Source organism: Nerophis lumbriciformis, linkage group LG07 (genome assembly GCF_033978685.3).
Source record: "Nerophis lumbriciformis linkage group LG07, RoL_Nlum_v2.1, whole genome shotgun sequence".
Taxonomy (NCBI): domain Eukaryota; kingdom Metazoa; phylum Chordata; class Actinopteri; order Syngnathiformes; family Syngnathidae; genus Nerophis; species Nerophis lumbriciformis.
In genome coordinates, this window is record NC_084554.2 from 33,790,356 (window position 1) to 33,815,483 (window position 25,128).

The 25,128-nt window shown below is 38.6% G+C and overlaps 2 protein-coding genes across 2 annotated transcripts in view; one reads left to right on the plus strand and one right to left on the minus strand.

The window, feature by feature from the left end:
- Nucleotides 1-15,431, minus strand: part of xkr9 (XK, Kell blood group complex subunit-related family, member 9) — a 37,346-nt gene extending 21,915 nt beyond the window's left edge. The window contains exon 1 of the mRNA XM_061965415.1: nt 14,255-15,431. The gene's annotated coding sequence lies outside the window, so the exon portion shown is untranslated. The remainder of the gene's footprint in view (nt 1-14,254) is intronic.
- Nucleotides 736-23,563, plus strand: tram1 (translocation associated membrane protein 1). The gene is made up of 11 exons (XM_061965416.2): nt 736-1,075; nt 7,279-7,342; nt 8,762-8,880; nt 8,979-9,095; nt 12,064-12,122; nt 12,205-12,289; nt 17,516-17,586; nt 17,667-17,771; nt 20,567-20,710; nt 20,823-20,974; nt 22,789-23,563. The coding sequence occupies exons 1-11, from the start codon at nt 953-955 to the stop codon at nt 22,857-22,859; spliced, it is 1,110 nt and encodes a 369-aa protein (XP_061821400.1). The 5' UTR covers nt 736-952; the 3' UTR covers nt 22,860-23,563.
- The last annotated feature ends 1,565 nt before the right edge of the window (nt 23,564-25,128 follow it).

The window sequence follows — 25,128 nt, forward strand, 5'->3', positions numbered from 1 at the left end:
CCCTTCGGGGTCGCGGGGGCGCTGGAGCCTATCTCAGCTACAATCGGGCGGAAGGCGGGGTACACCCTGGACAAGTCGCCACCTCATCGCAGGTTTCTATATATATATATATATTTTTTTTTTTTTTTTTTTTTGTCCTGTCCAGCTTTTCAGGCAAATCATATAGTTGATGTAGATGCCCATATCGGCTGTTCAGATTTACTTTACAAAAGAGAAGTGTCGGATACTTCTCTTGTTGCCTTATTTGTATTTGACTTTATTAAATGTATTTATATTATCATTTGGTGCAGCCGGGCCGGAGCAGGAGGGGATAGAAAGAGAAAAAAAAGGAAGACAGAGGGGGAAATTGTGGGGGGAGACAAAAACAACAACAACAACGATAGAGCAACATCAGCAAATACGACATGTACAAATATGATGGTAAAAGTAATAGCAAATAATCAGTTAGCGAAATAAAAAATAATACAGAAATGACAATGAGCATTATTACACTACAAATGGAGCAATACAAATACCAATAGAAATGCAAGTTTATATTTTTAAACACAAAATTCCATTTGTATTTTGCAAAAACTGGAGCTTTGTATTGGGAGATTTTCCTTAAATATTGCAAACGTTTTCTGTAGTTTCAACTCCCTTTATTTCACCTTTCTTTCCCAAAGTAAAAAACAATAAAAGCCTGCAAGTACACTCCCAACCTGCAGGTGGCGCTACAGACGGCCAGCTGTTTCCTGTATCCCCGCGAAGCTTGTTGTCTCGAACGCAGCGCTCCACTCTTGCTTGGACCCTCCCACCCAACACAGGAGTCAGGAGTGACACGCCATTTAATCGCCGCCTGGCCCTGCTGGTGCTTCTCGGAAACAGAAGGGAAACCTAAAAACGATAGAAGACGAAATTGACCCGAAAATAAACAATTCACAGTCGCCCAGAAGTAGCACCGAATCGTGCCAACATGGGGATCCGCAAGAAGAGCAACAAGAACCCGCCGGTGATGAGCCATGAGTTTGTGATCCAGAACCATGCAGATATTGTTTCCTGCGTTGCTATGGTGTTCCTCCTCGGCTTGATGTTCGAGGTAAATACAACATTGATGTCAAATGGCTGCAAATGTGTGGAGAGTAAGTAGCAAACATGATGCTGCTGTCTTTCGCCAGCCAGCTAGCTGCCTCTCTTTCCTTCTCGCTACTTCCTCCTTACAAAGTTCCCACATTGAGCACCGCAACCGTCTTCTGTCTTTAAAAAAAAAAAAAAAAAAAAAGTCATTTTTAAAAAAGTGTTTTTAATTCAAGCCGCCATTACTACTTTCCCTCCGGTTTCGCTTCGCAGTGGCATCAAATCCTCAACAGGCGCCACAAAAGTTTAAAGTTAAAGCACACTCAGCGTTATGAGATAGAATGAATAAAAGCGATGTTTGAATGCAACTTTTCATTATAATTATTGGTTGAGCAACAGCCGGTTTAGGTGGTTTACGTGCAACATTGCATGTGTTACGTGGCATTCTGAAGAGGGCAGTCATTCGTCTGACGCCGCACGAACCCCAACTTTTTTTCCCCTTTTTTTCCTTAGCTCAATATAAACAAGAAGCTACATTTCTCTATGCAATCACTAATATATCACATATCACCACCTATATAGTTTAAAATCATTTCCAAAACATAATTTCTGTAAAACAACGAGAGAGAGATCAACTTCCTGTTTTGGGTTTTTAAAGTTAAGTACCGTGAACGCGCCGTAATGACAGTTTTCTCTTACCTTGTTTTCACTTTTGTAATTTACTTCTTGACTTAGAAAAACCTAAGTCAAGATCAATGGTTTTCAAACTTTTTTCACTAAGTACCAACTAAGACAGGGGTATCAAAAGGTACGGCCCGGGGGCCGGATCAGGCCCGCAAACAGGTTTTATCCGGCCCGCTGCATGAGTTTAAGTACCGTATTTTTCGGACTATAAGTCGCAGTTTTTTTCATAGTTTGGCCGGGCTCCAGTGCAACTTATATATGTTTTTTTCCTTCTTTATTATGCATTTTCGGCAGGTGCGACTTATACTCCGGTGCGATTTATACTCCGAAAAATACAGTATATAAAAACTAACCTGAAAACTTTTGAATGAAAGAAACTGCTGTTCTAAATGTGTCCACTGGATGTCGAAATAGCAATTATTTGTATCTTTGTTGATCAGTGGTCGGGAACCTTTTGGGCTGAGAGAGCCATGAAAGCCAAATATTTTAAAATGTATTTCCGTGAGAGCCATATAATATTTTTTAACATTGAATACAACTAGATGCGTGCATTTTTAAGTAAGACCCACATTTTTATAGTATAATAAGTCTCTCATTCTTTTTAATAACATTCTTATTCTGAAGCTAACCAATAATAAATAAAATACTTCTTACCATTAATGCGACTTCTTGAACAGGTGCGGTAGAAAACGGATGGATGGATTAAAATGCATGAGAATGTTTTGTATTTTGAACGTTGTTTTTAACACTGTGATTACCAGCGGAATTATTCAGTACTTATCATGTTAAGTAATGTCAGCTAAGATTTATCTTAGAGCCAGATGCAGTCATCAAAAGAGCCACATCTGGCTCTAGAGCCATAGGTTCCCTACCCCTGTTCTAGATGATGCTACATATGTCATACTTGCCAGCCCTCCCGAACTTTCCGGGAGACTCCTGAATTTCAGTGCCTCTCCCGAAAATCTCCCAGGACAATCATTCTCCCGAATTTGTCTTGATTTCCAGCCGGACTTAAGGCACGCCCCCTCCAGGTCCGTGCGGACCTGAGTGAGGACAGCCTGTCGTCACGTCCGCTCTTTACTTCATACTTCAGAACCAACTCCCACACTTGCCGTCAGGGTGCACAATACAACGTAAACCGTTGGCCAACCAAAAAGTTACTTTTTGGTTGGCCAAAGGTTTAAAAAGTAACCACAGTTAGTGTTCTGTGGTTACTTTTTGGTTGGCCAACGGTTTACGTTGTATTGTGCACCCTGACGGCAAGTGTGGGATAGGTTCTGAAGTATGAAGTAAAGAGACGTAACTTCATCACCTCGCCTGGTAATTGACTCCAACCCAGAATATTACACTGCACATACCTATGCTCCTTCAAAGGCTGTGCTACTGGCTGCAAAGCATTGCACTTTCAAATACAACAATGAGTAGAGAGAAGTGTTTTGTGTGTATATGTGTAAATAAATGAACACTGTAATTCAAATATTTATTTTATTTGTATGTATGTATGTATGTATGTATGTGTGTGTATATATATATATATATATATATATATATATATATATATATATATATATATATATATATATATATATATATATATATGGGCTTCACGGTGGCAGAGGGGTTAGTGCATCTGCCTCACAATACGAAGGTCCTGAGTAGTCTTGGGTTCAATTCCGGGCTCGGGATCTTTCTGTGTGGAGTTTGCATGTTCTCCCCGTGACTGCGTGGGTTCCCTCCGGGTACTCCGGCTTCCTCCCACCTCCAAAGACATGCACCTGGGGATAAGTTGATTGGCAACACTAAATTGGCCCTAGTGTGTGAATGTTGTCTGTCTATCTGTGTTGGCCCTGCGATGAGGTGGCGACTTGTCCAGGGTGTACCCCGCCTTCCGCCCGATTGTAGCTGAGATAGGCTCCAGCGCCCCCCGCGACCCCAAAGGGAATAAGCGGTAGAAAATGGATGGATGGATGGATGGATATATATATAAATATATATATATAAATATATATATATATATATATATAAATATATATATATATATATATATATATATATATATATAATAAAATACATATTTACATATAGCTAGAATTCACTGAAAGTCAAGTATTTATTTTATTTATATATATATAAGAAATACTTGAATTTAAGTGAATTCTAGCTATAAATATACTCCTCCCCCTTAACCCCGCCCCCCACCCCCCAAATCTCCCGAATTTGGAGGTCTCAAGGTTGACAAGTATGACATATGTACAAAATCCGCCACATGATGTTAGTACATCAATCGAGGAAAATGATCAAACTACATAAATAAAATACTGTAATTTGATTTTGATATTATTTTTTTTGTCATGATAGATTGAAAATTAATGCCAATGAGTTGACTGGTGAACATTATCACATAATTTATTCAGAAAGTATAAATAACGACAAATAAAGTTACAAAACTATTAACCCCAACATGTAAGTGTAAAAAAACAACAACATTATGATTCGTACAATTTCAGCATGTGCTTGTTCTATTTTCAAACAAAGAAAACAATCTGAAGTTGTCTTTATTTTTAAGTTATCGTGCTGTGATTTTACCAGTCCTGCCCACTTGGGAGTAGATTTTTCTTCATGTGGCCCCCGATCTAAAATTGGTTTGACATCCCTGACTAGCCCGATTAATAACTGAAAAAAAATCACATAAAAACTAAATAGTTTTGCAGCACAAACATTTGGGACAGGTTTGGGGAGACTTTGACAAGGTGGGGAGGCTGGTTATAAGTAATAACACATTAACAACATAAAAACTATAATAGAGTAAAACATATTAGCAGCATAAATGTTTGATGCAGGTTTAGGGAGTTTGAAAATGTGGGTGAGTGGTTGTAAGTAATAAATTGATAATATGTTTCACCAAGTACCACCTAAGAAAACACTTGGCTCTCCATGTAGCACCATAATTACCAACGTTAGAATACAGTAGCGACGTAGGCCTAAGTATTCATTAAACAAGACAGGTTTTTTTTTTTAACAAATATATTAATTATTTTTGGCCACTGTACCATTACTCACAATGCACAAACATAATCAACAGTGACACGCCACATACAGTGCATATTTACAGACTTGTTTTTTGGTGTACCACTAGATAGAGCCCGTACACCACTAGTTTGAGAATCACTGCCCTCGAGAAGAAGTTGGGAAACGTTTTGACAAGGTGGAGGGCTTGTTATGAAAAATAACACATTAATAACTGAAAAACATTAACATAAAAACAAAATATTTTTGCAGCACAAACGTTTGGGACAGGTTTGGGGAGATTTTGACAAGGTGGGGAGGCTGGTTATAAGTAATAACACAGTAACAACATAAAAACTATAATAGAGTAAAAAAAATTGCAGCATAAATTTTTGATGCACGTTTGGGGAGAGTTTGAAAAGGTGGGGGAGTGGTTATAAGTAATACATTAATAATATTAAGACTAATAGACAAAAAAATTGCAGATCAGACAGTTGGGATAAGTTTGGGGAGATTTCAAAACGGCAGGTGTCCGGGTTTTAAATAACACATTATTAACATAAAAACTATAATATTTAGACAACAAAATGTTGCAGCACAAACAAATGGGACAAGTTTGGCAAGGTTTTTACAAGGTGGGGTGGCTGGTTATAAATAATAAGTTAGTAACAAAAAAACTAACAGACAATAAAATTGCAGCAAAACTGTTTGGGGACACGTTTGGAGAGATTTTTACAAGATGGTGGGGCTGGTTATTAACACGTTAACATAAAAACTAATAGTTACGGCAACAACATTTTGCAGCACAAATGCATTGGGACAAGTTTGGATAATTCTTTTCAATGTGGGGGCGGGGGTGGTTAAAAATAGTAACAAGTCAATAACAAAAACTACAATAGTAAGACAACATTTTGCAGTACAAACGAATGGGACACTTTCGGGGAGATTTTAACGAGGTAGGTGGGCTATCCCATAAAAATAATTTTAAATATTAATCTCCGCTGTTCATGTTTGCGCTATGGGAGCGGCCATGTGGAACTATGTCCGCTTATTAAGTTCTGGGCATTCCATGCAGTCCAGATGTTATCATTTTATATTTTCATAACGATTAATTGAAGCAACAGAATACATCGTATATTCCGAACTTTAGAGCGCACCAGTATATAGGCCGCACCAGTAAATATTAGAAAGTAAATAAGCCACAGATATGTGTTGTGAAATTAGTTATTTACACTGAGATTCAATGCATTTTTATTTACATACCTTAATTGTTTACAAACGGTGTCCATAACACAGCAGTAAAACGGCTGATCAAATAAAGTCATCTTCATAGACCCACTAGCTGCAGAAGCCAGCTCTCCATCAGCTAAACAGGTGACGTCTCTGTGAATTTACTGAGGAATTTGTGAAACTCAACTGTAACAATACAAACAGAATGCCATTGTTAGGTAATAATACTAACACAGACGTTTGTAAACGTGATAGCATATTAGCTAATGACGCTAGCTTCATTACATTATGATGGCAGGTACAAATATGCATGACAACACTCCTACAGACATCACACATGGGACGGTTTAGTAAGTAAGAATTGTTTTAGTTTTATTGTAAAACTTACAAACGTTGCTTGGAGTAATGAATGAAGACATCATACTAGTAGAAACGCTATGGACGATCAAAAGACAGAGCGGCACTTCTACATCCGGTTCAAAGCCTTAAGCAGCAGGAAACAATTGTAGGCATTCACCCAGCTGCACTTGCAGTGAGCAAACTCAAACCATAACACACCATTTAAATGTCCTTTGCGTGTGTTTAATGGAAATTATTTTCTTTATGGCTGTCAGCGAAGAAAAATCCATAAATTAGCCGCACAGTCTTATAAATCACAGGGATTTAAAGTTTAGGAAAAAGTAGCGGCTTATAGTCCAGAATTTACGGTAAATCCAAGCCTTTTTCTAATCGAAATAATGGATTACATAAATTAGCCGTTGTTGCCCTAACTTGAATTATCTGGATAATTTGCCAACCGGCTATCAGAAAACGGTAACACTTTAGTATGGGGAACATATTTTAAGTAACAAATACTTAATTTAGAGTTATTTGGACACTAGGGGAACATATTCTCAGTAACAAAGACTTAATTTAGAGTTATTTGGTTAGGGTTAGTTGTATAATAAGGCCATGCAGAATAAGGCATTAATAAGTACCAAATAATGACTAGAGCCAATATGTTATTCATTTGCATGTTAACAAGCAACTAATTAATGGTGAATATGTTCCCCATACCAAAACCCAGAAAACAATCTTAGGGCCACACCCAGGGGCTGTTTTGGACATTACTGCCGTAAGTGGTAAATAAAAAAGGAATTTTAACTACAGTGCCCTCCAGTGTTACCCGAGGACTGTAAATGTATCTGTGGTGGGCAGCGATGAATAAAACACTGAAACATCATATTTTGGCTATCCAACAATGATGTACTGTATAAAACATGTTTTGATATAATGTTTTTGCATTTTGTGTATCCAAATTTACAGGTAACATCGAAGTTTGCAGTATTGTTCATCACGGTCCAGTACAACGTCACCATCTCTACCAACGGTAAGTGGAATGACCATTTTGAGAGCGTGCTTTCCACAGCTGGTCTCTATTCTCTTGTGGTGTGGTTGCACATTTTGGGCTAAGTCGTGTCACAAGTCCAGCTTGTGTCAAGGTTAACAAATCCTGTGCCAGATAGCCGACGAGGCTGCTCTCCACCCCACCTGATTGTACAGTCACAGTCCTATCAGGCAGGCCTACGTGACTTTTGTAACTTATTTACAGAGGCATTGTATCCAAGCATGAGTGCCATTTAAATATACATCCTGTATGCAAAATGTTCTAAACTGATACAAAAAATGTATTATCAGTTTTGAGGTTGTTTTTTTTACATGCTTATCTGCTTACAATGGTATCTCGCCTACAACCTGTACACTTATTTTCTCATTTTCAAATAGTACAATATTACATTGGTTCTAAACTCCGATTAGGGAACACTGTTTTCCATACATAATTTGTAGCAGCACTAAATTGACTTGTGGCGGGCTGCCATAGATGTTTTCTTTATTGTTCTACGATACAGGAAGGTGATATATGTGAATCATGTTCGCGCCCCCATTCGACCCTTGGCCACACCTCTTCCGGCACAAATTATTGCCAATCTGTGGGAAACACTGAATTTAGATTAGTTGCAAAATGTATTAAACATGTTTAATGTCTAACATGTGTAATAAACCCTTCTTATGACTTGGACTGCAATTATGAAATATATAATTCAATAACTCATGTCAGCAAAGATAAATGTGGTCAAATAGATATTATCATAAAAACTAGGCCAAGCCTCAGTTACGATTTACTAATGATGTACACAACAATTAATGTGTGTCATTACAAAAACATGTTTTTGTACACCTCAAGAGCGTTTCAATCCCTTGATCACTCAGAGGGAAAAGTCAAGCCTGTTCCTGCAACATTTGGCCACTTGGTGTCACTGTTGGCACGCCTTTTTCCCTTCTCCCTCTGCAACCAAATGGTTGTTCATGACACACATTCTCCAAGCAATAGGAAGATGGTGTCACTTTTCATAGTCTGTTTACTTTTGCCTTGACAGTACACACAAGTGTAATTTTCTCTGTCATAAATCTGGTTTTACCCGTTAAGTCTTATACATGTGTCATCATGCTCCATCTTTCCATCTTACATTCCTTACTCAGTCCATCTCTAATTTTACTTCACATATTGACAACATATCCATCTCTAATTTTACTTCACATATTGACAACATAATAGTAGTTAGTGTTGTCTGTGTGCGTATTAAAGTTGTGTTTCTCCTCTCTTGTGTAGCTAGAATGTATCTATACAGAAAGCACCATATCATGTAAATTAGTTTCATTTCTATGCAGTGGAACATTGTGCAATGTACACATATTTGCAACAGTTACTTCCTGTGATGACTTGACTATAATCAGTGTGTTATCGAAGGGCCAGAGGAGACGGCTGTGAACCACTTCCACCACGGCATCAAAGATTTGGCCACCATTTTTTTCTACATGCTGGTGGCAATCATCATGCACGCCATCATCCAGGAGTACGTGCTAGATGTGAGTCACACTTCACTTGTCACATACTATTTGATATTCATATGCATGGTTTACTATGCTGCTCATCCTCATTGTTTGCTTATTGCTCTTTGGCACAGAAAATTAATAGAAAGAAGCATTTCTCCAAAACCAAACACAGCAAGTTCAACGAGTCCGGTCAGCTCAGCACTTTCTACTTGTTCTCCTTTGGTTGGGGCGTGAGCATCCTCGTCTCTGTGAGTAACGTTTGTTGGCCTATTTATCGTATTAACTACACTTCCTCATCAAGACCACACCTATCTTCACATTTTGTCGTTTAACTTGCAGTAAGTCATTACAGTAGTAAACATATAAACAGGAAATCTACAGAGCAATCACACGCACATGAAGCAGCTCCACCAATCAAATTGCAGCTTTACGAGAGGGCTTGTTCAAGCATTTCAGAGTAAACTGTAACTTTATTTCTTTAGTTATTTGTTTATCAATTTTAAGACACTTTAGATCAAAGTGGTACAAAGTGTGGCCTGCAGCTAAAGTTTGTTGGCCCACAGCAGATAGTCCAAAAAAAACAAACCTACATTTTTTTTAAATTCAATTAGAAAGAGCAAAAACGATGTTATGTAGTGAGAAAAAGCTGAAATTTAGATACTATTTATAATGCGATCTGTAACTAACAAAAACCTGAGTTTTTTTAAACACACACACATATATATATATATATATATATATATATATATATATATCTGTATATATATATATAGATATCTATCTATATATATACCGTATTTTTTCGGAGTATAAGTCGCACCGGAGTATAAGTCGCACCTGCCGGAAAGCATAATAAAGAAGGAAAAAAACATAAATCGCACTGGAGCCCGGCCAAACTATAAAAAAAATGCGACTTATAGTCCGAAAAATACGGTGTTTATATATATATATATATATATATATGTATATATAATTATTTTTCAGATCCCCCCCCCCCCCCCACTTCTTAATAAAAACAATAAATACAGATGACCGAGATAATTGAAAACAAGTTTTGCACTGCATCCTACTGTTAACAAAATGCTGATTTGTTTTTTGTTGTTATTTTTAGACAAGAAATAATTTGTACTTTTCATGCAATCATTTTCAAAGAATTAAATTAAGGGCAATACTTCTGTCTTGAATAAAATACTTCTGTAAACAAAAATGTAGCATTGTACATTGCATGCAAATAAATAACCTCCAACATTGAGACTATTGAAGTGCAAACTCAAAACTTCTGTCTTAATAAAAAATACTTAATAAAATACTAAATAAAAATTTAGCATTGCACATTGCATGAAAATAAATACACTCCAATGATCAATAAGGATACCATCCATCTTCTTCCGCTTATCCGAGGTCGGGTCGCGGGGGCAGCAGCTTAAGCAGGGAAGCCCAGACTTCCCTCTCCCCAGCCACTTCGTCCAGCTCCTCCCGGGGGATCCCGAGGCGTTCCCAGGCCAGCCGGGCAAGATAGTCTTCCCAGCGTGTCCTGGGTCTTCCCCGTGGCCTCCTATCGGTCGGATGTGCCCGAAACACCATCCTAGGGAGGCGTTCGGGTGGCATCCTGACCAGATGCCCGAACCACCTCATCTGGCTCCTCTCGATGTGGAGGAGCAGCGGCTTTACTTTGAGCTCCCACCGAATGACAGAGCTTCTCACCCTATCTCTAAGGGAGAGCCCCGCCACTCGGCGGAGGAAACTCATTTCGGCCGCTTGTACCCGTGATCTTGTCCTTTCGGTCATGACCCAAAGCTCATGACCATAGGTGAGGATGGGAACGTAGATCGACCGGTAAATCGAGAGCTTTACTTTCCGGCTCAGCTCCTTCTTCACCACAACGGATCGATACAGCGTCCGCATTACTGAAGACGCCGCACCGGTCCGCCTGTCGATCTCACGATCCACTCTTCCCTCACTCGTGAACAAGACTCCGAGGTACTTGAACTCCTCCACTTGGGGCAAGATCTCCTCCCCAACCCGGAGATGGCACTCCACCCTTTTCCGGGAGAGAACCATGGACTCGGACTTGGAGGTGCTGATTCCCATCCCAGTCGCTTCACACTTCACACTCTATTCAGGTGTACTGGAGAGGAGGCTACGCCGGATAGTCGAACCTCGAATTCAGGAGGAACAGTGTGGTTTTCGTCCTGGTCGTGGAACTGTGGACCAGCTCTATACTCTCGGCAGGGTCCTTGAGGGTGCATGGGAGTTTGCCCAACCAGTCTACATGTGCTTTGTGGACTTGGAGAAGGCATTCGACCGTGTACCCCGGGAAGTCCTGTGGGGAGTGCTCAGAGAGTATGGGGTAACGGACTGTCTTCTTGTGGCAGTTCGCTCCCTGTATAATCGGTGTCAGAGCTTGGTTCGCATTGCCGGCAGTAAGTCGGACACGTTTCCAGTGAGGGTTGGACTCCGCCAAGGCTGCCCTTTGTCAGATAAGGATACCAATAATCATTAAATAGTAATAAAAATCAATCAGACAAACATCTCACTTTTGTTAGCATTAGCTTTAGCCAGAGATGGGCGAGGGTTTTGGAAGCTCATGGGGGCAGAAAATATGCAAGAGGAGAACTTTTTTATTTATTTGTGAGCAACAAAAAACTTGAATTTATCAATAAAATCGTGGTATTGCCCAGGCCGTGTGCGTGCGTATATATATATGTATATATATAATAATTATAGTTGTATTTTTTTTTTTTTTTTTAGAATAGCCCCTGAATCTTAATCACAACATGAGGTCCTCAAAGATTCCCACCTCTACCGCCTTCCCTGTATGCTAAAATCTGTAGAAGGTTTACGTAAACTGAAAGCGAGCGTCATCGTTAAATGCTGATATTTATTAAATGATTAAGCTTAAAACTTGGAAGAAAGTACAAAACAATGTACATTGTAGAAAGTTTATCCTAAAACATTTGTGTGGCCAAAATATACAGGTTCAAACCTTTATTCCTATACAATACAATACAATACAATTGTTTTATTTTATTGTACTTTTTGCGGGGAGAAAATCAACAATGTGGAATACACCAGAAATTCTCAATTTATTTGTCAAATGCTCACGATTAGAACATATTTGTGGCTAAATGATAATGCTACGCATGCTATAAATGATGATATTGAAGAAGTCTCCAATTGAATTTGAATATGAATATAGACGTGTCCATGTCACAGGAGAACTTTCTGTCCAGTCCAGTTTCCCTGTGGGAAGGTTACCCCCACACGCTGATGCCGTGAGTTGTCACACCTACACAAACACACACACACAATCAAAGCAAGCATTCCCCAAATGTGAATGTGTCATAATTTTTGCAGGTTCCAGATGAAGTTTTACTTCATTTGTCAGATTGGCTACTGGCTTCACGCCCTCCCCGAGCTTTACTTCCAGAAGACAAAGAAGGTAATGGCCACAACTTTAGGTACACGCACACATTCTGATTACCGGTAGATATTTCAGTTTTATTTAGGATAGCCCCTTGAGATGCAGCATTTAGTTTTCAGAGTGGTCCCATACAAATACAGAAAAACATAAAACATACATTACAATAAAACACACTGTTCTACCACTTCCATAGCACCCCGCATCACACCGGCTCACACAACTTTACATAAACCATTACAATAGATTACAACAGAATACAACATTAGTAGCAACATAATACAACTTCAAAATCAGAAACAAAAACAACTTGTTTGCAAGTAGGAAAATACATTTGGTTTAAAGATTAACACCCTTGACAAGTCGTCACCTTAATTGCAGGGCTAAGTCTTAGAGAATAGGGAGCTGTAGACTGACCCTAAAGTTCGAAGTAAGGTGGAACATGTACTGTAAGTAGATACATTTAAAAATAAACAAAAGTGAAAGTGACTCCCCAATTTAGGATTAAGCCAATTAATAGCCTCATACATGACACAATGGTGAGTTCTGAATTGACACTTCAGGACAAATCTGCGGAAATAATTATATTAAATGTTGAGAGGTTTGAGGATAAAGTCAGTACTGTTTTGGTAAACATCAGCATAATCTAGTATGGGAAGTAACATGAGAAATTATTATTTTTCTAACTAGGAATGAAAAACAATGGATGATCTGTAAAGAGCCCCAACAGCCACACATTTTTTTTTACAAATGAAATCAGTATTTGAATACATAAACTCGTTCTAGTGGAGTTCCAGCATTAAAATGAATATGGAACTCCGGTAAATGAGATAAACTCATGTGATTTTTTCATACTAAGAACAAGCCTGTTTTCAAAAAAGTGTTGTACGGTATTGAAATCTTGTTGCAAATTATACTTGATCAGAATTGAAATGGCTGACACATGAGGATTGTAATTATACAGATCGGGGATCAACTCAAGTACAGTAGGTTCGTACAGTATATTAAATGGGTGAAGTTTGCACCATGAAATGTTTGTTTTTATTAAAAACACTCGAAATGATCAATTCATTACATTTCTTAAAATACTTAATAGTTGACAGTATATACTTGGTAGAGTCAGCTGGGGCTGAGGGAGGTCTATAAATGGTAATGGTACCAATATTTAATATTTTATTTTCATGCTAATTGATACATATAAAACATTCAAAATTAACTGGTTGGACTTCTGAAATTATGCATTTTGAGTTAAGATGAGAAACTACAGAAATTGCCACCACTCTTCCTTTTGAGCCCCCGTCAGCTCTGTAAAGCACAAAGTTGTCTATCTTCAACTCATCTTAAAATGATATCATGCAGCCATATCTCAGAAAGAGTAATGAGTTAGCCCAAGTCCTAAAAAATCTATTGGTGCAAGGCTCCTGATATTAAGATTAATAATAACCCTTTCCAATGATCAATTGTACTATATAAAATAGAAATAATAAATAAAAAAGTAGAGGTATGAGAAATGGGTAGCTGGGAATGGTAAGAGGGGAAAAAGCAGACATTCACAGACACAAAAAAAGAAGCAACAAAGAAACAGACAAACACATACATACATACAAAAAGAGGGACATTAATTACCGCATGCTCTGTGTACATAAACATTTTCTTTAGAAGGGGGCCAACAAAGCATAGCCCGCCAAGCAACAAAAATCAGCAGAAATCTATAGAGCACATAGAATGCACATAGGTAAACCCTAAAACAAAACATACTATATTATGCAAAGTCAAGGATGACACCAAAAAAGTGTCCTGAAAAAACGGTATTACAACAGTCACTTCCAGTACGTCACTTGAAATAAATAAAACAGTTCAAAGAAGTGTTTGAGGTAGCAACAGAAAAGGAGATTGTAGAAATAATAGTCATTTTAGGTCCCTTGGCGATGCTCGAGAAAAATAGTCCACTAAATAAACAAAGATAGGAGGAATGGATCTACTCACAACCCATTCATGGAGAAGAGATCGGAAGCGGTCGTGAAGCAGAGTTTCAGCCTCTTCTGAAGATTGGAACATCTTTGATTTCCCTTCCATTACGGTACTCTCAGCGTACAGGGATACAGCAAAGAATATTTAAAGTCGGCAGCACTAAGTTTCTTTTTAACGGAGTCAACCGGACGCCGTTTGTGAATGAGGGCGGCATTGATGTCAGGAAATATCTGGTTCCCGGGCACCCTTATGCATAAGATCTCCTTTCAGATGATCTGTTGTTTGGATCATCTGAAGAACGACTGCAAGTGCCGTGGTAAAATTGTCCATGCCAAGGAGTGGCGGAATTAAGTCATTGATAAAAGCTATTATGTTCTTTCCTTCACTTCGCTCAGGAATACCTATGAAACAAAGGTTTGAAGAACGGCTTCTGTTCTCAGCCTTTTCTTTTTCCAAAGGAACCATACGCTTAATTTGGTCGGCGATGTTGTCTTCATTAGAAGCTAGCCGCTGTTCGAGCACGGCCATGTGATCATTCAAAGTTGATAAAGCTCCTTTAATATTGTTCAGTCCAGCTTGAATAAGTCTATATTTTCCAAAAAAATTAGATATCAGTTCAGCTTTGATACTCTGAATTGTGTCACAAAGCACACACTTTAAAGTATCAAAGCTGAATACTGTCTATGAAATAATGTATTATATTTTACAATTTATGTAAAGATTCTTATTTACTGTGAATTTTCAGGTATGTAAAATAAGCAAAAAGACTACATTGACCACTAAAATTCAGTTCAATCCAAGATGGTCAATAGTCATGTGTTTATATTCCAGATAATGTGAAACGTTCTTAAAGAAATGTAAAACAAATAGGTTGATAGGTCCAAGGGGTCGAAAGAAAAGTGTTTATCGCTTAGCGCAGTGAAAGTAACTAAAAACTGTGATGCTGCTTCAACATTAATTGAAAAAGTTAACAAAACACAATAAATAGGCAAAAACTGAAAAAAACAAATGCTTTTAGCTACTACATCTGTAAGGGGTAATGCACTTTTTTCTAGGATTTTGCCTATCATTCACAATCATTATGAAATACTTAACGACTGATGTATTTTTTTAATGCATTCCAACTCGTAGAGACAATGGGAGGGTCCTCTATTTCGCCCATAAAACTCAATAATTAAGCAACCAAAAACCGCTAACAAAACTCCATTTACATTTTGTGACTTCAATATTAACTAAATATTAGTGAAATTGTTATTATAAGCTCTAACGCAGATCACAAGCTTGTGTGCCATCATTGACTGGCCAGCTGTTTCCTCGCTTCCCTCACTTATTCTTAATCATAAATCATGCCTCTCACCTGGATAGTAGAAGGACGAGGATGTATTCCGACGTGTTGGTACACTTTGGCATCCAATTTAGACCCGGAAATGGTAAGATTGACACAAAAAGACCTTGGTCTGCGCTTGGTTGTACTAATTTTTCTTCATGAGGATTATGAGTCATTCTTCATTTAAACGGGACTGTAATAACATTCTGTCAGTCGGAATCCTAATGACAGCAGACATTGCACAGTAAGTGATGTTTTATGTTTTTTGGCTCTCATGAAGTCTCCAGTGAGTAGTAATCAGTAAGCAAACATCTGCAGAGCATAGCAACCACAATGATGATCAGCTACTGAAGTGACCTGTCGCCGTAAGCATGTGGCGTAGTGGCCCTAAACAACCGCATAGAGTGTTTATGCCAGGGGCTGGCCCTGGAAAGCACACACAGTTACACGAATATCTCACTACTTCTGTAGGTAGACAAGGCCCAAATCAAATGTGGCTGTTTTGCTGTTTGTGAAAGAGGCTTGTGATGGAGTGCAGTTCTACACCACTAACCTACAAACTACATGCTCCTTTCACACGGACGGTGCTGTTCTGTATAAATGGCAGAGAATGGAGTGCACTAAGTTAACTGGGCAATTTTACGGCACAGACAAATAAATGCATCTCTTACGGCTCTGATGTTGCTGTATTTTTGGAGTCTTGTGAATTAGTTTTTTTCTAGTTACATACAACTGTGGTGAGCAGACCAGCCCCTTTCACAAAGCCTATGGAAGATTATTTTCCTTTCCGCCGTTCTGTATAAACTGCCCAGAATGAAATTCAACCAGGGAATTTTCCTGGCTTTCTAGGTACTGGTGTGAAGTTTAACTAGAATAAACATTGCAGGATGAGGAGTCGGTGTTAACGTGTAGAAAGTTGTGACAATGTCCCATTAAGCCTGGTTCTCTTTAGAGGCACAAATCTTGATCTTCTGTTACGGCTGTGATGCAGCTATTTCATGGTGTTTCTGTAAAAAAAAAGAAGATTGTGATATCATCCATCCATCCATGCATTTCCTACCGCTTGTCCCTCTCGGGTTCGTGGGGGTGCTGGAGCCTATCCCAGCTGCATTCAGGCGGAAGGCGGGGTACACCCTGGATAAGAACAATAATAAACATTGTCCGCCTTTTTTTTTTAATGCTTTACAGCGGGGGTATTCAACTAAATAGTTTTGGGGGCCACACTTCCAGAACGCTAAAGACCGGGGGGCCGGACTTCTCTATTCAGTAAAGCTTGTATACTCCGAAGAACTAGCGTCCTCTACAGTGGACATTTGATTTTCGTCAATTTATTTTGTCAAAGTTACCAGAGCGTTCTGCTGCTTTTAAAGACCTTCTGCAAAAAAGATAGTCAAAGATCATCTCTATGAGATTACCGTGCTGTTTTAAAGAATCTACTGCAAAAATGTGAGTCTCTCACAAGTTTTTTTTAACTGAACTTGTGGGCCACCAGCTCAAATGAAGAAAAAGAGAGGACCTAAAATGGAACCTTGAGGAACACCACTAGTATAACTAAAGTTGAAGAAATGACTACTGATTGCATATGAAGTAAACAAGCTACAGCAACACCTTAGTTACACCATCCATTTCCAAATTGCACCCAGGAGGTCATTTTGGCTTGTAGCTTGTTTTTTTTAAATATTAATTAGATGTTATACTAATTTGCTTTGTCACTTCACCTGTAACACAAAAGTAAGTTTTTAGTTTAGTGGCTAGTTGAAGTTGTTCACTGCTTCCTAGTCAGTGGGCTGAAATTGAGACAACGTCTTCCAGCCTGTGTTTGGATCCCTAGGTTATTTCCTGCCGCACTTCCTTGGTTCTGCAGCATTGTTTCCAAAGAATCCCAATCTCCTTGCCTTCTCAATTCCAGGCCTTGTGTAAATATTTGGCTGTTTGTGTTTACCGTGTAGGAGGACATTCCGCGCCAGCTGGTGTACATCTTCCTCTACCTGGTCCACATCGCGGGCGCCTACATCCTCAAGTAAGAGTCTGGGAAGAAAGCGACGACACTGCCGTTTTGCGTTTGCAAAACAATCCTCATGTGTGGTTTCTTTCCTGCAGCCTGAACCGCCTGGGTCTGGTCCTGCTGGTGTTGCACTACTTTGTGGAGCTTCTCTTCCACGTCTCGCGCCTCATCTATTTCAGTAACGAGAACAGACAAATGGGGTAAGATCACTCGGAAGTCTTTACCTTGTAAAATGAGTTTGGAAAATGCATTTTTTTATTGGTACTCGTTTTGAAAATTTAATTATTTTCATTATCAATAAGCGTTATCAATAAAAGTGGTTCATCGTCTGGCGGTGGTTTGGCTCCAAGCGGGAAAATGTTGAACAATTATGCGGCAAAAGCGTTGCTACAAAAAGTAGCAGCACTGCTAATGTAGCATCATTTGAAAAGTCACCCGCTAGAGAATAAGGAGTGCTTGAAACTCCGCATGTCAACATCTCCGTTCGGTGCCACACCAACAAAGTGCCGAAGCAACCATTTCCACATCAACACCGTATGAAAAAAATAGTCAACAACAGAAGGAGATAACCATAACGTCCGCAGGAACCTACCACATAGTGAAGGACATACACTATTTGATTTTCTATTATGCAGCTCATTTTTATTTGACACTTATTGAAATATCTTATGTGACATCATGCACAAAAGTGCACTTTATTTGTTTTTAACTATTGTAGTGGCGTTCTGTACAAAAAGTGCACTTTAATTTAGTGTTGTTTTGATATGTCATCTTAGTGACATCATGCACAAAAGTGCACTAATAGCTTGTTTTAAAATGTCTCTGACAATCTTGCACTTTCTGTTTTGAAATTACATTAATGTTTGTGCGACTGCTAAACAACTATTTAATAAATACAGTTTTGGTAAATTGACTTAGTTTAAAGTAAGCATATATTAATGCAGTATGAACAAGAGTGTTTTAATGTAGACACATAGAATCATCATACTGCTGTGATTATATGCATCAAGTGTTCATTCAAGGCTAAGGCAAAATATCGAGATATATATTGTGTATCGTGACATGGCCTAAAAATATCGAGATATTAATAAAAGGCCATATCGCTCAGCCCTAGTTGCGTGTTTTGCCAGAACACCGGATCGATTTTTAAAGCAAGCTGCAACAAACGTGTTGTCTACCCACAGTACAAAGCCGCCTCTAAGATACTACCGTAATCCTCACTAGTATGGTGGAAAATAAACTTACATTTCTTCCAAATATCATTATCACTGAAGGATTATAGGAAAATGAATGGCTAAGCATGCTTCACACACACACACACACGCTAATAGAATAGAATATATCTTTATTGTTATTTTACATTGTACAACGAAATTGTAAACAAAACTAATTTAGTGCAAATTCATAACACATAAAACCATAAGAACATAGATAAATAGATACAAATACCGGTACATAAAATACATAAAAATAGCAAGCACACAGCTCACATGCACAGTCATTATTGTCGTCTTGTGTTCAGCGACACTTGTTCTCGGGTAAAAAGTGTTCTTAAGTCTGTTTGTCCGGCATTTTATTGTCCTGTATCTCCTGCCTGAGGGCAGCAGTTCAAAAAGTTTATGTCCAGGGTGAGATGGGTCCCTTATGATGTTTTGGCCCTTTTTGAGGCACCTGGCACTGTACAGTTCATCTAGGGAGGGGAGAGAGCAGCCAGTGATCTTCATGGCAGTTTTTATAACCCGCTGAAGTGCATTTCTCTCTGCTGTCGTGCAGCTGGCATACCATACACACATGCAGTATGTCAGCACAACAAGCTAATCGCTAAAGCGTCAATGTAAAGTAGGAGTAATTGATCCAGATGTCAATACGATCAACACCTATTGGAGCACAGGTGTTAAACTCGAGGCCCGGGGGGAAACATCTGGCCCACCACATCATTTTATGTGGCCTGTGAATGCCTGGAAATAAAGTACTTCATTTTTCTTACTAAATGTAGTCGTTATTTCCACTTTAATAGAAAAAAATAATGTATTCAATGAAATTGCATATATTTTAAACTTTAATATTATCTGATCATCCACAATTTATTTTTTGTAAAAATAAATATCTGCTAGTCACCTCGACTTGTGATTTTGAAGCAAGTTTGTGTACAATTTGTATGTTAAAAAATAATCAAATGCAAAGGCAATTGTAATATCATGAGGTGATCCTATATTTATATTCCTATATATTCACTGTTACAAGCGCCCCTTTGATGGCGACCATAACTGCTATGTGGCTCTCAACAAAAACCAGTTTGACACCACTGTTTGCAATATCACTAAGCGACAAGTTCGATATTTTTCTTTTTCTTGTTCTTATTATTAAAACGTCGTTATTTTGGTCATTTTTGTTACAGTTAACAAACTCAGTGACTAAATCCCTGGATACAGGAAGGCTTTGAATAAATAAAACGATGTAAATGGAAGCCAATAGTTTGCTTTTGTTTAGTTATTGCACACTTATACATAAATAAATGATGTAGAATTCATTAGTACACATTTAATATGTCATCTGGTTTACAACACAAGCAATTCAACATTTATTAGGATAAGCCTTAACTAAATGGGTTATTGTGTTCACTCTAATTACTTGCTATTAAACATTTTCACTTCTGTAATCTATTATTAAAGTATTGGATTGGGACTCCAAATCGGATGGGACCTAAGGCCAAAAATTTTAACCAGGACATCCCTAGTTATTATAATTTCCAATGAAAGAAGTCATAGTCATAGATTGAGAGGGGTACGCTTCAAATGAGAAAAAAATATTATATTGCTGGCATTTATTATTTCCAGTTGTTAGCATAAACAAATGAAAAAACCACCAGTTTTAGCTAACATGAACAAAATGTATCAAAGTGATCCTTCACCATTCTTTTTTCATTTATCCATGTAATGCGTTTTGACACTCCTCACTACAAGATTCATTCATCATTTATCCTTTCGTCCTTCAGTTTCACCGTATGGGCAGTCTTGTTTGTCCTGGGACGGCTGCTCACCCTGTCCTTGTCCGTCCTCACCGTGGGCTTCGGCCTCGTCAACGCTGAAAATCAAGGCTTTGATTTGGCTGTCGGAAACTTTAACATTCTTTTTGTGAGGTGGGTGCATGGTCTCTCTTGTTATCAGCAGTCCTTTGAACATCAAAGACCCTTTTTATATCCAAATGAATGCTAAAACTCCCTGTCTTTATCCGTGTCTCCTCTCTCCCAGGGTAACTGTCCTGGCCGCCGTGTGTCTGACTCAGGCCTTCATGATGTGGAAATTTATCAACTTTCAGCTGCGCCGGTGGAGGGAGAGCGCTCAAACTCAGTCCTTGAAAAAGAAACAAGTTCCCTCCAAGAGCAAATCAAAGAAAGATAAAGGTGAGGCACCTACAAAGAATTATACTATTATTTCTGTGCTAACAAATTAAAGAAAATACACATTTCAAATAATGACAAATAAAATAGGGTAAAAACAATTTAAAAACATCAAAAATCAATGCCTTTGGCTTGCCAGTTAATTAGTTACTAAGTTAGTTAGTTATTTAGCTAGCAAAATAACTCAAAAAGATATGCGGGATTTTCATCTACCTGTCAGGAAATGTCAGACATGGGATTCTTTACTATTGGGACATAGGTTTGGGTCAAGTGTGTGGTTTTTTTGTTAAATATGCAATCTGAACAGGACACTTTGAGCGTTCTCTCATACCTTTAATGTCCTTGGGATGCAAATGTTCTATTATAATCTTCCACTTCCAAAGACATGCACCAGGGAATAGGTTGATTGGCAACACTAAATTGGCCCTAGTGTATGAATGTGAGTGTGAATGTTGTCTGTCTATCTGTGTTGGCCCTGCGATGAGGGGGCGACTTGTCCAGGGTGTACCCCGCCTTCCGCCCGAATGCAGCTGAGATAGGCTCCAGCACCCCCCGCGAACCCAAAAGGGACAAGCGGTAGGAAATGGATGGATTTAATAAACTATTGCATATAATTTTTTAAAACAATATTAAAATGTAAATTACATGAGACTGAGGAGCAGTGAGTAAAGAAATACATGGAATTTAAACAATACATTTAAATTTACATTGTAATAGTGATATTACAAACTATATATATATATATATATATATATATATATATATATATATATATATATATATATATGTGTGTGTGTGAATATGTATATACCGTATGGAAATATGTGTATATGTATCTATATATTTGGATATATATGTATGTATATTTGTATGTATATATATATATGTGTATTATATATATATATATAATGCATTTATGTGTATGTATGTGTGTATATATATATATATATATATATATATATATATGTATGTATGTGTATATATATGTATGTATGTATGTATGTACACTAGAAATTGAGGGCATCGGTTTGTTGCTAAATGTTTATGTACTACATTCCCCTGAAGACTTTAGCGCCAAAGGCAGGTCTTGTCTGAGCTATTTTTTTATTTTATTAAATAAATAAAGAGATGAATATAGAAACACTGTAAAAAAAAAAATATATATATATATATAAATCTAAACGTGGACCCAAGTCAAATAAAAAAATCTAGAGCAGTGATTCCCAAACTGTGTTGGTGGTACGCAGGCTCCTTCTAGTGGTACGCCAAAGAATGAGTTAAAGTACAGTATTTTATATTCAAACTGTGTAATGTTACAATCGCCAAAAATATTAAATATACTTGTTGGATAAAACCTCCGCCTTGTTTTTAATGAACACTTAGGCCTCCTGCGATACTGTATTTTAATGTTAGTCATTATGGTGGTAGTGTTTTCTGAGGTGGTGAAAAAAAATTGGAAACCACTGCTCTAGAGGAAAACTTTTAAATAATAAAATGTGTCTTTATTAATAAATCAGTTATTGCCTACGTGGAACTATAAAAACAAGCAATAACTCATGGGTAAATGAGATAAGCTTGCCTAAAAGGGCATTTACTGATTACTGTTCAGAATGAGTGAAACCAAAGACGTCGGAAATGTTTCCTTGTATTCAGGTTGCACATTGTCTGACTTATCAGCACAAAGTTCCTTCGTTCACATCCTATTTTCTAATCAATGGTTCAATGTCATCACATGCTCATGCTGATTACACAGCCTGTTAATAGATCAGTGTGACGGCACTTGAAAGTTATGTAACCAAGTTGTCATCTGTCTTAAGCCAACGGTGTGAACGGAGTCAATTCCCACGCAGCTGATTCGCCAAGAACAAGAAAGGAGAAATCGTCTTAAGAGAATCGCCCCCAGCCCTGTGCCTCTCGCGGTGGTATCTGACATGAGATGAGACCACCGTCGATTTATGCATTTTCAACTTCCACTCAACGGACATCCCGGCTACTAGGAAGGCGAGGGTGGCGGCACCACTTCGGATTAGAATTCGGTGCTCTGCTGTGCCATTTTGAAAAGAAAACAGAAATTCTGGAATAAACTATATTAAAAAGACCTTATTTAAGAAGTGCCTATTGCTACAGATGGTTTTATACAGGGTGAGTCATTTTAAAATTTGAGAATACTGTGTTTTGATGCATTATCCTGCTTGCTCAATATACGCACCTTCCCCCTGCAATTACTTTCTGTTCCATCTTGTATTTTCTCTTCTCTGTATTTATAACTGCCAGCGTAGAGCACCATTGGGTTGACTAACAACCAAGTGTAATATAACCACCTGTAGCTTTGGCTCCACATTGTAGCAAAGCAACGACCACTTCACTGAAACCATAGAACATTATTAGACAACAGTCTTCATCATTGTATGGCTGTTCAGTAGGCTCCCTGCTGTAAGAATTCATAACGGCTCTGCAACCACGCGGAGCAACATCTTCATGTTCTGAACACATGCTGCATTTTTATTACTGCATCAAAGAGAAAGATTGGTTGCAAAAAAAAGCATGGATGGATTTTCTTTTGATTGTGCCAAATAAATCAGATTGACTGTTGATGTTGGCTATTTTCTTGACATAAAAATGTGCCACGATAGTTAAAGGTGAGATCGGTTGTCTTGGCAACAGCCAATGTAGCTTTTTTTTTGTAGTCCACATAAACCTTTGTTTTACTTAATATTTGCTAATTAAACTGCAAATGTCTATTCTATGGTATTGAATATATTTTATATTTCAATATACACTATAATGCCAAAAGTATTTGGCCACCTGCCTTGACTCACATATGAACTTGAAGTGCCATCCCATTCCTAACCCATAGGGTTCAATATGATGTCGGTCCACCTTTTGCAGCTATTACAGCTTCAACTCTTCTGGGAAGGCTGTCCACAAGGTTGCGGAGTGTGTTTACAGGAATTTTCCACCATTCTTCTAAAAGCGCATTGGTGAGGTCACACACTGATGTTGGTCGAGAAGGCCTGGCTCTCAGTCTCCGTTCTAATTCATCCCGAAGGTTTTCTATCGGGTTCAGGTCAGGACTCTGTGCAGGTCAGTCAAGTTCATCCACACCAGACTGTCATCCATGTCTTTATGGACCTTGCTTTGTGCACTGGTGCACAGTCATGTTGGAAAAGGAAGGGGCCCGCTCCAAACGGTTCCCACAAGGTTAGGAGCATGGAATTGTCCAAAATATTTTGGTATCCTGGAGCATTCAAAGTTACTTTCACTGCAACTAAGGGGCCATGGCAAACTCCTAAAAAACAACCCCATCCACCAAATTTCACACTCGGCACAATGCAGTCCGAAATGTACCGTTCTCCTGGCAACCTCCAAACCCAGAATATTTAGGAGCGAGGAAATTTCACGACTATTTGTTGCACAGGTGGCATCCTTTGACAGTTCCACGCTGGAAATCACTGAGCCGCTGAGAGCGGCCCATTCTTTTCACAAATGTTTGTAGAAACAGTCTCCATGCCTAAGTGCTTGATTTTGTAGACCTGTGGCCGGGCCAAGTGATTAGGACACCTGATTCACATCATTTGGATGGGTGGCCAAATACTTTTGGCAATATAGTGTATAAAATATTTTATATTTCAGTATTTAAAGTATATATATATATATATATATGCCCTTTGTCACCGATTCTGTTCATAACTTTTATGGACAGAATTTCTAGGCGCAGTCAAGGCGTTGAGGGGATCCGGTTTGGTGGCTGCAGGATTAGGTCTCTGCTTTTTGCAGATGATGTGGTCCTGATGGCTTCATCTGGCCAGGATCTTCAGCTCTCACTGGATCGGTTCGCAGCCGAGTGTGAAGCAACTGGGATGAGAATCAGCACCTCCAAGTCCGAGTCCATGGTTCTCGCCCGGAAAAGGGTGGAGTGCCATCTCCGGGTTGGGGAGGAGACCCTGCCCCAAGTGGAGGAGTTCAAGTACCTAGGAGTCTTGTTCACGAGTGAGGGAAAAGTGGATCGTGAGATCGACAGGCGGATCGGTGCGGCATCTTCAGTAATGCGGACGCTGTATCGATCCGTTGTGGTGAAGAAGGAGCTAAACCGGAAGGCAAAGCTCTCAATTTACCGGTCGATCTACGTTCCCATCCTTACCTATGGTCATGAGCTT

Bases quoted from the DNA above. Each gene is read 5' to 3' on its own strand.
- tram1 (XM_061965416.2), top strand. From the start codon at position 953: ATGGGGATCCGCAAGAAGAGCAACAAGAACCCGCCGGTGATGAGCCAT. The intron at 7,343-8,761 runs GTAAGTGGAATG...GTGTTATCGAAG, and splicing joins CGTCACCATCTCTACCAACG to GGCCAGAGGAGACGGCTGTG. The intron at 17,587-17,666 runs GTAAGAGTCTGG...TCTTTCCTGCAG, and splicing joins GCGGGCGCCTACATCCTCAA to CCTGAACCGCCTGGGTCTGG.